Source organism: Pipistrellus hanaki, assembly GCF_964339955.1.
Source record: "Pipistrellus hanaki genome assembly, chromosome: 4".
In the NCBI taxonomy this organism is placed as follows: Eukaryota; Metazoa; Chordata; class Mammalia; order Chiroptera; family Vespertilionidae; genus Pipistrellus; species Pipistrellus hanaki.
Genome location: NC_140506.1, coordinates 26,149,202 through 26,162,289, shown reverse-complemented (window position 1 = coordinate 26,162,289; position 13,088 = coordinate 26,149,202). Strand labels below are relative to the sequence as shown.

Genomic DNA, 13,088 nt, shown 5'->3' with positions numbered 1-13,088 from the left:
CCCGGCTTTGTTCCCCCTTCAGAGCTTTCAGACAGTTGTCATTGCACTTTGTCCAAAGTGTGTGGTTTTGTCTGCAAAGGGTCAACTCTGCCATGCCAGAAACAGCACATCCTCACTTTCCTCCTCCTGCCTTTTCCCTTCTCCCCTTATCATCTTGCCCTTGCTTCCTTCCCAGCCCTTTCCCCCCTCCCTCCCCCCCTTTTTTTGTCTTTCCTTAAAGGGCACTTCATTTCTCTTTGCTACCCTCTCCTTTCTCTTCTTCTTCCCTTCATTCCTGTATCCAACCACACACAGTCCGTTAGTGCCACCAGCCAGGCAGCATAGCGGAACCCATCCACAGCAGTTCCCCCAGGAAGGAGCCACCAGCGGTGTTTCCCTCTCCCGGCAGTGCGAGGTGGTGGGCTCCCTGAAGGCCCTGCACAAGTTTGTCGACAGCTCCCAGCTGACTGCAGACCTCGAGGGCTCCTTCCCCTACAGCCACAGCGACTGGATCTGCTTCCGTCGGGTAAGGAGCCACAGTCACCGGGGGACTTCTCCTGATGGACATTTCCACTCAAGTCTGAAAGGGCCTCACCACCCCTGGCCTCACCTTCCACAGTTGCCTTTGTAGTCTGTTTCTAACTACTGTGCTGCCCGGGCTTAAGAATGCCACTAAAATCCAGCCCTGCACGAGGAGGGTGCTGCTCCTGAGCTTCCGAGACAGCCAGGGGTCACTGGGTGACATCATGACAGGCTTACTACCTGGGTCAGTTGGTGACACCATGACAGGCTTTCTACCTGGATCAGTTTAAACATGGGGACTCACAGCTGCTTGCTTCGGTGTCTGACGGAATGTGTCTTTTTTTGTCTCATCCTCTCAAACCACAATAGAAACTGGAGCCCTTTGTCACAAACTGCCAGGACGCCATTGCTTTCTTACAAAATTTAGTTAGCTACCTGAACACCCACAGGACTCTATGCACGGCTCAGGTAAGTCCTTGGTGTTTTGTTTTATTTTATTTTATTTTATTTTATTTTATTTTAATTTTATTTAATTTTATTTTTTTATTTTATTTTATTTATTTATTTATTTTATTTATTTTATTTTATTATTTTATTTTATGTTATTTATTTTATTTTATTTTATTTTATTATTTTATTTTATTTTATTATTTTATTTTATTTTATTTTATTTTATTTTATTATTATTTTATTTTATTTATTTTATTTTATTTTATTTTATTTTATTTTATTATTTTATTTTATTTTATTTTATTATTTTATTTAATTTTAATTTAATTTTATTTATTTTATTTTATTTTATTTTATTTTACTTTATTTTATTTTATTATTTTATTTTATTTTATTTTATTATTTTATTTTATTTATTTTATTTTATTTTATTTTATTTTATTATTTTATTTTATTTTATTTTATTTTAATTTTATTTTATTTATTTTATTTTATTTTATTTTACTTTATTTTATTTTATTATTTTATTTTATTTTATTTTATTATTTTATTTTATTTATTTTATTTTATTTTATTTTATTATTTTATTTTATTTTATTTTATTATTTTATTTTATTTTTATTTTATTTATTTTATTTTATTTTATTTTATTTTATTTTATTTTATTATTTTATTTTATTTTATTTTATTTTATTTATTTTATTATTTTATTTTATTTTATTTTATTTTTTTATTTTATTTTATTTATTTTATTTTATTTTATTTTATTTTATTTTATTTTATTTTATTTTATTAGAAACATAGGAGTTTAGCCAAAACTTGAAAGTTAATATTTGGCTGAAAACAATTTGGCTCAGTGGATAGAGCGTCGGCCTGCCAACTGAAAGGTCCTGGGTTTGATTCCAGTCAAGGGCATGTACATTGGTTGTGGGCACATCCCCGGTGGGGGGTGTGCAGGAGGCAGCTGGTTGATGTTTCTAGTTCTCCATCCCTCTCCTTTCCTCTCTGTGAAAAATCAATAAAATACATATTAAAAAAAAAAAAAAGTTAATATTTGGTTTCACTGCCATCCATAGCAGAGATTCTCAAACCCTTTGGATTTGTAGATCCCTTTTGGTAGATCACTTCCTCCCCCTTATGACCAAAACAACCCCACCCTGCCAAAAAGAGAAACAGCACCACCACATTTGATGCCATGCCAGCAAGGCATGAGTGAGTGCTGCTGGGAACAAACAGCTCAAACGCATAGAGAAGGGACCGTGACAACCTGGAGACCCCTTGTGGCTGCCCAGGGTGTGCGTGCCTCCAGACACCAGGTTCTTCTATGCTGAGTTTCAGTTTCCCTCTGGCCCTGCCACGAGTCTCAGTCTCAGACTTCCCTCCCCCGGGTAAGAATTCTGGAATCTGCTATCCACCCTCCTGCTAGCACTGAGTGGTGGGTGTGGCCACCCCACTGTGCCTTCAGCTTGATTGCTCACATCCGATTCCTACCCAACGTTAGACCTGGGAGGACTGCCTGGAGGAGGGGGGTTTTACACACATTTCTCCCACCCCCGCAGGAGGTCACAGAGTTAATCGGTGAGCACAAGGCCATAATGAAACAAGTCCTGGAAGACGCACTGCTGGTCACCCTCCGCCTGGAAGGTGGGACTGTGCTGGCACGGCTAAGGAGGAAGGAGCAAGGAACCAGTGAAGACAGCCGGTGAGTGTCAGCGCTGGGGCACGTTGGGGTGAAGCACAGCATTCTGCCCCACAGAGAAAGCCCTCTCTGTCGGAGGCAGCATCCAAGGGGCCCAGACCTCCATTCCTCTGACAGACAGGCTTGACTGGCCCAGAGCGTGTCTCATTCGGGGACTCCAGGGAAAACTAGCTGAGTCCTTGGGATGCTCAGGGGGAAGACAAAACTCATTATAGTGGGATTCAGCAGCCAGAGGTCCTGACCCAGTGCTTCCTCCACCCACATTTCAGTCCCACCTTGAGGTGCCTGCATGGATCTGGCTAGCAGGTGTCACCGCTGCTCAGGCCCTGGGCCCCATCAGGGGCTTCCATGTGTCAGACGTGAAGGACACAAGAAGAGTGCAGTTATGTGTTTTAAGTAGGTTGTCACCAACAGCATGTTCCTAAGAGGACGGCCTGTGAACAAACCAGTGATCAGGACGTGACACCAGACAGCTGCCTTCTCTTCCAGAGACAGCATTGAGGCTGCCTCCCAACTGTACAACCAAGTGGACGAAGAGGTGCACAGGCTGGTCCTCACCTCCAACAGGTGTCTCCAGGAGCTGGAGGGTCTGCGAGAACTGAGGGTACTCCAGGAGGAGCGTGGCCAGGTCAGCCAGCATCGGGGAGGGAGGGGACCAGGTCAGCCAGCATCGGGGAGGGAGGGGACCAGGTTAACCAGCATCGGGGAGGAAGGAGACCAGGTTAACCAGCATCGGGGAGGAAGGGGACCAGGTTAGCCAGCATCGGGGAGGGAGGGGACCAGGTCAGCCAGCATCGGGGAGGGAGGGGACCAGGTTAACCAGCATCGGGGAGGGAGGGGACCAGGTTAACCAGCATCGGGGAGGAAGGGGACCAGGTTAGCCAGCATCGGGGAGGGAGGGGACCAGGTTAACCAGCATCGGGGAGGGAGGGGACCAGGTCAGCCAGCATCGGGGAGGGAGGGGACCAGGTTAACCAGCATCGGGGAGGGAGGGGACCAGGTCAGCCAGCATCGGGGAGGGAGGGGACCAGGTTAACCAGCATCGGGGAGGGAGGGGACCAGGTTAACCAGCATTGGGGAGGGAGGGGACCAGGTCAGCCAGCATCGGAGAGGGAGGGGACCAGGTCAACCAGCATCTGGGAGAGTGAGGGCCAGGTCAGTGCTCCAGGAGAGAGGTAACCAGGTCAGCTAGTATCTGCGAGGAAGGGGCCAGTCAGTGCTCCAGGAGGGAGGGGACCAGTCAGCCAGCGTCAGCGCACACACAAAAGCCTGTGCTATGAGTTACAGTGGCTGTGATTCCACTGTTTTCAGTAACAGACCTCTCTTCTCGGGCACCTGACAGCCAGGGGTCCCTGGCATTGCTCACCAGTGAGAACTGTGAATGGGAAAGAAGCATTTCCCTCTGACATGTTCCGTCTGAAGCACGAGATACTGCCTCGGGATTTGTCTCTAAAACGGAAACCTGGACCTCATCACACTGTCAGGTGCAGGCAGGGCTGCCATCGGCCCCGCTGTCCCTCCCAGGCAGCCCCCGCTGTCCCAGCACCACCAGCCTGAAGCCTGCTTCTGGGAGTATGTTTAGCGTAGTAAGAAGTTTCAACAGCGAAAGTTCTGGATCTGTTTTTCAGTGATCTCAGTTTCCAGTTCCAGTGAAAATAGTTGTAGACTTGAGCCTTGGTTGTGGCCCTCCCTGGGATGTAGCTACTCACCTGTTGGAGTGAGATGCTGGGTTTGCGACAGGAGAAGGCGTGTCGGAACGCAGGAGCCAGCCTGGGGCGGCACCGGATGCCTCCTTCCTCCTCCCCAGTCTCGGAGCCGGACTCCTTCCCACGTGTGGAAGTAACATCTTCTTTTCCCGTGCAGATCCAAGCATGGTTTGAACGAGAGCACGAGAAGTGGCTGAGCCCTTTGGAGCTGCTCCCTGTGGAAAACATGAAGCTGCTGCCAACAGTGGGTGCAGCCCAGCTCCCAGACCCCACAGTAAGTGCCCAGCCTGTGCTCATGGCTGATGCCTTGGGCTCCGGCAGTGCTGTCAGGAAGGACAACAGCTGAAGGAAGAGAACAGCTGGAGGGGCACAGAGGGCACCGTGCAGGACACCGGCGGGGGGTAAAGGGAGGGGGGTATCTGAGCGCCACGGCCGGCCAGGAGCAGACAGAGGGAGAGCTGGCCCAGTGGGCCCGCCACTCCCAGGTCTGCCTAGCGCTAAGAGACCCAGCGGAGTTCCACTCGGGGACCCATGCCTGCTGGATCCTTTACTCCTCGGACATTTAGTGAGTGCTGTCCCCTGCTGGTCTGGGTGGGCGAGGCGCTGGGACAGCTGGCCAGCTCTCCTGTCAGACCACGCCCCTGGTTCTCAGGAGACCTGTGAGGAGTTAACATATTGGTCCACTCGGGCCAAATGGACATGTGGACTCTTCTGCTTGTTTACCGACTGAGTTATAAAGTCCACTTACTGCCAAGGACCCCAAAATAATCGCCACAGGACAGCACACACCTGTGACCTCATAGCACCCTAGAATTGCCCAGCCATGGGGGACCCCGGGGCTACAGCCCCCGGGAGCACAGCTCCTCTTGACAGATCCGAGGGGACAGGGGAGGCCAGCACAGGGCAGGGCAGAGGCAGGGGTTCGGGACCCCACACCAGGCAGAGATGAGGAAAACTGATTTCACAGACATCCCCTGGTCCTGGAGCACCGTCATGGTGCCCTGGGGGCTGGGGAGGACTTGTGTGCCCCTTGGGTGAGTCCAGGTGGCAGCTGCCCCCATAGGCAGAGGGCTGTTCCTCTCGCTCTGGCTGTCTGGCTCACCCTGCTCCTCCATGTGGATGCCTGGATAGCAGAACACTATTGTGTGGGGCCTGCGGAGCCATCGGGCTGTGCAAGTCCATCGCTGTACTGACTTGCACTCTCCTTTGCTGCACAGGCGAACAGAAGGATGCTGCACAGCAGTGAGTGCCTGCAGCCCCTGGGCCCAGAGCTGGTGGCCGAGTATCTAAAGAGCTGCCCCCAGGATGCCATGGCGGTGCTGGGCCTGGGCGGCCAGCAGGCGCTGGAGCAGTGGCACGCCTTGTGGCTGCGGTGCCAGCAGATGCACCTCTGCCCCCAAGAAACCCTTTTTGAGGCCACCTCAGGCCCCAGTGCCCCACCTCCAGACCAGGAACCCTTGAAGCCTGAGCTCATTCAAGGGGCAGAGATGAGGCTCCGCGAGCCATCCTGGACCCCCCTCGCTGCCCCTCAGAGCTGCTCTGGGGAGCGGGCACAACTGCTTTCCGGCCTCCCTGGACAAGTCTCTTTCTGCGGGCAGGATGGCGAGCGCCTGGACTCAGGTGTACGTGCCCCAGACGACAACTCCACCTGCCCCTCTGAGCCCATCCAGATCCCCGTCGTCCACCACAGGAGACATCCCCTGAAGAAAATGATGAAGAAAACACTCAGCTCAGAGGCTCCACCGCTTGACAGAAGCCCCAGGGATTCCCACTGGCCAGCCCACACCGGGGTCTGCGTCAGAGGCCTGGAGGCGGCCTCAGAGAAGAAGCCCCCACTGAGGCCACATGCCAGAAGCCTCCTGGTCACTCGGACCCGGAGCCTGTCCTCTCCCTCCAGGATCCACTCCTCCGAGGAGGACAAGAGGAGGCCTGCAGGAAGGTGAGGTGGACTCCCCTGCAGACGTGGGGCCTCGTGGTCCATGGGGATCTGGAAACACAAAGCCATTACATTCGCTCTGCAAGATAGATATCCCTCCAGGCTGCCCTGACCTGTCCAGGCCAGGCAGACTTGTGTTTGACCTTAAGCAAGATGTTGATTACCTCCAGTGCTCAGAACAGAATCGTTGAAAATGCCTTCTTCTTCACGGCATGTGGTGACCTGGCACACCCACTTTATTTTATTTTTTTTAAATATATTTTATTGATTTTTTTACAGAGAGGAAGGGAGAGAGATAGAGTCAGAAACATCAATGAGAGAGAAACATCGATCAGCTGCCTCCTGCACTTACTGGGGATGTGCCTGCAACCAAGGTACATGATCTTGACCGGAATCAAACCTGGGACCCTTCAGTCCGCAGGCCAACATTCCATCCACTGAGCCAAACCAGTTTCGGCTGGCACACCCACTTTAATGGTTAAACAGCCAAGTCTAGTTACTCGGAGCCCATTTATAGAAAATTACAATAAGCAAATCAAGCCCACAACACGAAGAAATTACCTTAAAAAGTGCTTTTTAAAAAGCCTCTAAGTGCCCCAGTCAGAAGTATGTACCGGTGTATGTATTGCCCAAATGAAGATAGATGTCCATTTTAACGTGTTAATCTTTGAGAAGTTTGTAAAATGATACTTTTTGTTAACTGTTTAGATAAAGTGGCAGGAATTCGCCATTAGAGGTATTAGAATTAAGTAACTTAAGAGAGTTGACAATAGGATGCTCTCATGTAGGGAGAAAAGCAGTGTGCCTTGCTATTAGGGGGTGTGGCCAGGCCACCACAGGCCTCTTCTGGTTTCCCTGATGAAGGGCCTTTGGTGCCGCTGATTGGTGACACGTAAGTGCTAGCACGCCACACAGAAGGAGCCCCAGCAGCCCTGGGCTGGGTGGGAGGAGATATCTCCCGTCTCCCCCACACACACACTTTGTCTCCTCACTGGCCTGGGCCCCAGGCCCTGCTGTGGTATCTTCTGCTCCAGCTGCTTCTCCTCAGCCCCTGGGTGGGACGTCACTACAGTTTAAAGCTGTTTTGTTTTTCAGAAATTTCTTCTGATAGGTTAGCAGTCGGGGTGCATCAGGAGCTCATTTTCTCACAAATCTCCAGCTCAGCCTTCCTGCACAGGGCTCGCTGCTGGGGGTCAAGTCTTCTTATTGCTGGAACCACACCCCAGTCCCCCCCGCCCAAGCAGGCACTAATCAGGCTGCCTGGAAATGAGAACCCGTAGGACTCACTCAGGGAGCCTGCGAGTCTCCCCTTTTCCATTTCCTAAAGCAGTGGTAGGCAAACTCATTAGTCAACCGAGCCAAATATCAACAGTAAACGATTGAAATGTCTTTTGAGAGTCAAATTTTTTTAAACTTAAACTATATAGGTAGGTGCATTGTTATTAACTTAATTAGGGTACTGCTAAGCTGGCCTTGGCTAAAAACTCAAGGGGCCAAAGAGCCACAGTTTGCCGACCACTGTCCTAAAGGATTTTCATTTGAAAAGGCCGTGACCAGTAGCATGGGAACACACACCTCTCCCCTGTACCTCTTACCTTTCTTCATTCTCCGTCAGGGGAGCAGCTCCCGGGAGCCAGGCGTGACGCAGGCGTGGGGCCCACTTAACCTTACTCACAGCCAAAGACAGAAAACTTTGGAAGATGCTGAGCCGTGCATCTGCCGTGCGTGCACCCACGTGCGTCCCTCAGCATCCTGCCCGCTCTCTGTGTCTTCCAGCAGCCGCCTGCAGCACATAATGGCCGAGATGATCTCCACGGAGAGGGAGTATGTTAGGTCCTTAGGATATGTCGTCGACAACTATTTTCCAGAGATGGAAAGGGCGGACCTGCCGCCGGACCTGCGAGGGAAGCGCGGCATCATCTTTGGGAACTTGGAGAAGCTCTACGACTTCCACCAGCGGCACTTCCTCTCGGAGCTGGAGCGCTGCCGGCACTGCCCCTTGGCCGCGGGCCGAGGGTTCCTGAGACACGTAAGTCCCGCCCCTCGGTGGTGGGCAGCCAGTGCTCGCCCTTGGAGCAGCGGGATCTGGAGTGCCCACCCTTGTTCCAGGCCATCGGGAGCCTGCAGTCCAGGCTTAGAACATGTGTCCCCCGCAGCACACTAAGACCCATCGATACACAGGCGCCCAGAGCAGACCATAAGCCTGTCAGTCCGACAGCACAGACACGGTACTCCCAGGTCCCCTGCCAGCACCCTTGTTGAAAGCCACATGGTGCTGGGGGCTTCGTCTGCATCGGCCCACGTAATTCTGTCCACAGCCCCACTTCCTCACCTAATCAGCCGAAAGGAGCTCCCAAAATCAGTTTGCTTCCTGCATGGAGAAGCCCCCGGTCCCTTCACACCCTCCTGCCTAGGGTCCACCCAGCTCCCCTTCCGACGGGCCCCAGGACCAGCCTGCCCAGTCTTGAGAGCATCTGGTCGGGGTGCACAGATCACCTGCGGAGAGCTGCCCTTTCTTTGTGTATTAGGTCTCTTCTCCACCTTGAATATGGAGGAGCTCCCTGTTGGGGTCCCTGATAAAATAATTAATTGGCCCTGAAAAGAAGATTCTTTCAACAAGTAGCTGCGAGGCACAGGTGTGGGCCCTGGGCAGACGGCACGTGTGCCTCGGTGGTGTTAGATCTCAGTGACCACCAGAAACACCAGGATGACAGAAAGTCCACAGTATGTCTTTTCAGCTGTTTTTGAAAGGGCACGTTTAGCCATAAGGTGCAACTTGTGTAATGTTTAAAATTTGTAAGAATCGTGACCATTAACAAAAACTTCAGCACACCCATGCTCCTCCCTGCCCGCCCTGTGAGTGCTCCTCACGCCTCTTCCCCCGAATTCTGTATTAAGTCCCACCCAGGACTCTGGCATTGCCCCCAAGAGCACCCACCATGCAGGGGAGGCCGAGGTGGCCCCAATGTGGCACCTTTTCTCATGACCGTGTTAAGAATGTGCTGCAGGCTGGGGCCGCGGCCCAGGCTCTGGCCAGAGCCCCGCTCACGTGCATCATCCCTCCCCTTTGCAGGAAGAACAGTTTGGCATGTACGCGCTCTACAGCAAGAACAAGCCCCAGTCGGATGCCCTGCTCTGCAGCCACGGTCTCACCTTCTTCAAGGTCATCCCCCAGCCCGCCAGCCTTCTGCACCACCCCTGGCCTGGCCCAAACTGACCCTGTCCCCCGGCCCTTGCAGGACAAGCAGCAGGCGCTGGGCGACAAGATGGACCTGGCCTCCTACCTGCTGAAGCCTGTGCAGCGCATGGGCAAGTACGCCCTGCTGCTGCAGGACCTGGTCAAGGAAGCCGGGCGCTGCCCCGCCCACGAGCAGGAGCTGGCGGAGCTGAAGGCCGCGGAGGACATGGTCCGCTTCCAGCTGCGCCATGGCAACGATCTGCTGGCCCTGGATGCCGTTCGCCGCTGCCACGTGCGTGCCCCGAGGCCCCAACAGGCTCTGGTGGTTCGGGGCTCTGGGTTGATCAAGGGGAAGGTCATGCCTGGGGTCAGGAGCACAGAACTTTTCTTTAGGGATGTCCCTGAAGCTTAGATCCCCCCACACATGCAACCCCCCCGCTCCCAGCTGCCAAGGTAAGAGGGGCGTGGAGAGGAGCTCAGGGTCCAGTTTTGGAGCAGCAGCTGTAGGGTGTGAGATCAGGTGGGCTCCAAGGGCTGCACACTGTAGGCACCAGGGCTATTTGAAAACACCTGGATGCATGAAAGTTGAGTTGGGCCATTGGGCTTGAGACCTGGCCTGGCCATGTGTGGGCTGGTCTCTACTAGGGAGCCGAGGCCCGGCATCCACATCCCCACACCTTGGCATGGCAGGACCACCTGGGCAGGAAGAGGAGACTCCCAGTGAGTCAGGATTCCTTGTCTCTGGTGGTCATATGGACAGCTGAAGAATTTCCAGATGACAGTGAAAATGCGGGCACCTTGCTAAGAGCAACATTCTAACCTGTGGACACAGACAATAGTGCGGTGAAGGCCTGGGCAGAGGGTGGGATTGGGAAGTAGGAGTCAATTGGGGGGAAGGGGGACATCTGTAATACTTTTTAACAAGAAAGATAAATTTTTTTTATTGATTTCAGAGAGAAAGGAGAGGAAGAGAGAGATAGAAACATCATTGATGAGAGAATCATTGATCAGCTGCCTCCTGCACGCCCCACACTAGGGATTGAGCCCGCAACCCTGGGCATATGCCCTTGACCGGAATTGAACCCAGGACCCTTTAGTCTGCAGGCTGACGCTCTATCCACTGGGCCAAACCAGCCAGGGCAAGAAAGATAATTATTTTACAAAGGAGTTTCAAGAGGACAACAGAGCAACAAACCATAGGATCATCAACAAGAACCCACAGTCCCTCAAACTCTCCCAGTGCGCTCAGCTCAGCAAATGGGATGACTAGGATCCATGCAGCATCCTCAGGCATCACCCAGGACAGGGCCATACACGGAGGGAAAGTCATAGGAGAGACATCGCTGTGTTGTCTGTCATTGGGATCCATCCACAAAGAGTGCTAGCCTGGCTGGGGCACAGCAGGTACACCCCCGAGTATCAGCTCAGAGGGATTTCCATGGTGTGGGACAGCTCAGGTGTGGTAACTCCTGGGGCCACCAGGTTGGGCATTTATACACAATGAATGAGACTCCGGCACTTCAACAAGGGGTTTTCTGTTAACATGAACAAAAGGGCTGCCCTGGACAGTGTGGCTCCATTGGTTGAGCCAATGCATGCATCATGAGGTTTGCAGTTCAGTTCCCGGTTAGGGCACATGCCCGGGTTGAGGGCTCCATAACCAGTAGCAGGCATGCAGGAAGCAGCCAATTGATGTTTCTCTCTCACATCAATGTTTCTCTCCCTCTCTAACATCAGTGGAAACATTATTTTTTTAATGAAGAAAAGGGCTTTGAAGTGGAAAGTTGAGTAAAATTGAAGGCAGGGGCTTGCACTGTAACATCCATGCATATGAACATGAATGTGGGCACGAGGGGACCCGACCAGGAGGGTTCTGCACCCAGTTCCAATGTGGGGTTTCTCCCACACATCCAAGCAATTTTTGGGACCAGCTGGGTATCCTGTAATTCAATGCACTTCTGAAACTACCTACCCTTCGATGATGTAGACCCACAGGCTGAGACCAAGAGACTCCTTCCCACTTCATATGCCGATCACAAGTCCAGGCTGTCACCTGTTCTTCTCTGACCAACCAGCGGCAGACGGGAGGGTCCCACGACCATTCCTGGGTCCCATTAATTTGCTACGACTAGGGAAATAGCTCCCTTCCTGGATCACCAGTTTATTATAAAGGGTACATTTCAGGAACAGCGAGACGGAAGAGGTGCTCAGGGCAAGGCGTGGGGGGAGGGTGTGGAGCATCTCCTCGCCTTCATGTGTTCACAACGGGAAGCTCCGCCCCCTGTCCTCACGGGGTTTTGTGGAGGCCTCCTTACATCGGGGTGACTGAGTGGATCTTTGGCCTTCAGCCCCCCACCCGCCTCCAGAGGTCAGTGTGGGCTCGGATCGAACCCAGTGGTCCCTGAGGGAGCCTTGCTTGCTCTGTCCACAGGTGAATCTGAAGGAGCAGGGGCAACTGAGATGCCGGGATGAGTTCATCGTTTACTGTGGAAGAAAGAAGTACCTGAGGCATGTCTTCCTTTTCGAAGATCTCATCTTGTTCAGCAAGACCAGGAAGGTGGATGGAAGCTACGACATCTACACATACAAGCAGTCCTTCAAGGTAATGTGCCCGCCTTGTGCCTCATGCCGCTGTCATTGGGCTGGTCCCTGCTTGTCTTCACAGTATGTGTTCTTTCCGATGGTTCTTGAGTGAATTTTGAAATCGTGTGACTCCCAAAGCTTTCAGGCTTTCTGGGTACTGGTTCAGTGGCTGGAGAACAGTGTCTCCTCAGTCTCTTCATTTTGGATTTTGATAAAAACAAACACCAGAGAAGCCCTCCCCTTGGTGGGTCTCAGGATGGCCCCTTTGCCCCTAGAGGAGGCCCTGAGAGTTAAGAGCTTTGGGGACTCCTGGGAGGAGCCCAAACCCATAACCCCTTACCTGCCTGACATGAGGAACATGTCAGAGGTGGGATGGTTGTGAGATCCCACCCGGTGTGTGACCGCCAAGACCTTCCAATATTGTCCCCATTTCTCTGGTGGGAAAACTGAGGCCTCAAGAGGGAGCCAGTGTGGATGGGGTGAAAACGATCCATCCTGTCCAGAGCTGGCCCCCACCCGGCCTTGGCCTCATCGTTTGGTATCCTGGTGAAGAGGCCTTGGGGTCAAGTGTCAGCCCGAAAGGGGTCAGTTGCTCCGAGGGCGTCTCTGAGGTTCCCTCCCACACTGTGACTGCAGATGGCTGACATCGGCTTGACGGAGACCGTTGGAGACGGTGGTGTGAAATTTGAGATCTGGTTCCGCAGGCGACGGAAGTCCCAGGACTCCTACATTCTCCAGGCGAGCTCTCCGGAGGTCAAGACCATGTGGACCGATGTGATAGGGAAGATCCTGTGGCGGCAGGTTCTGAGGAACAGAGGTGGGCGAGGGGGCTTGAGAGAGTGGGAGAGGGTGGAGGGCGGGAGACCTGCAGGCAGCACCATTTACCAGGAAAGGCCTGGACCCATCCCATCAGCACACAACACTTATTTCTCCTTAAAACAAATACAAACAATACCCTGCATTGTAGTTCCTCATAGTCAGACTCCCCGACCCCTCAGGCCCATGGAGGTCAGCTGTCTACCCTGTCCGGCTTGT

General features: G+C 52.3%; 1 protein-coding gene across 1 annotated transcript in view; it reads left to right on the top strand.

Annotated features, from left to right (window-relative positions):
* PLEKHG4B (pleckstrin homology and RhoGEF domain containing G4B) overlaps nt 1-13,088 on the top strand; it is a 67,686-nt gene that overhangs the window by 47,894 nt on the left and 6,704 nt on the right. The window contains exons 8-18 of the mRNA XM_084880589.1: nt 389-505; nt 871-969; nt 2,511-2,653; nt 3,140-3,278; nt 4,514-4,630; nt 5,574-6,295; nt 8,069-8,321; nt 9,366-9,455; nt 9,532-9,762; nt 11,902-12,072; nt 12,690-12,870. Coding sequence (XP_084736715.1) covers nt 389-505; nt 871-969; nt 2,511-2,653; nt 3,140-3,278; nt 4,514-4,630; nt 5,574-6,295; nt 8,069-8,321; nt 9,366-9,455; nt 9,532-9,762; nt 11,902-12,072; nt 12,690-12,870 — 2,263 coding nt within the window. The remainder of the gene's footprint in view (nt 1-388; nt 506-870; nt 970-2,510; nt 2,654-3,139; nt 3,279-4,513; nt 4,631-5,573; nt 6,296-8,068; nt 8,322-9,365; nt 9,456-9,531; nt 9,763-11,901; nt 12,073-12,689; nt 12,871-13,088) is intronic.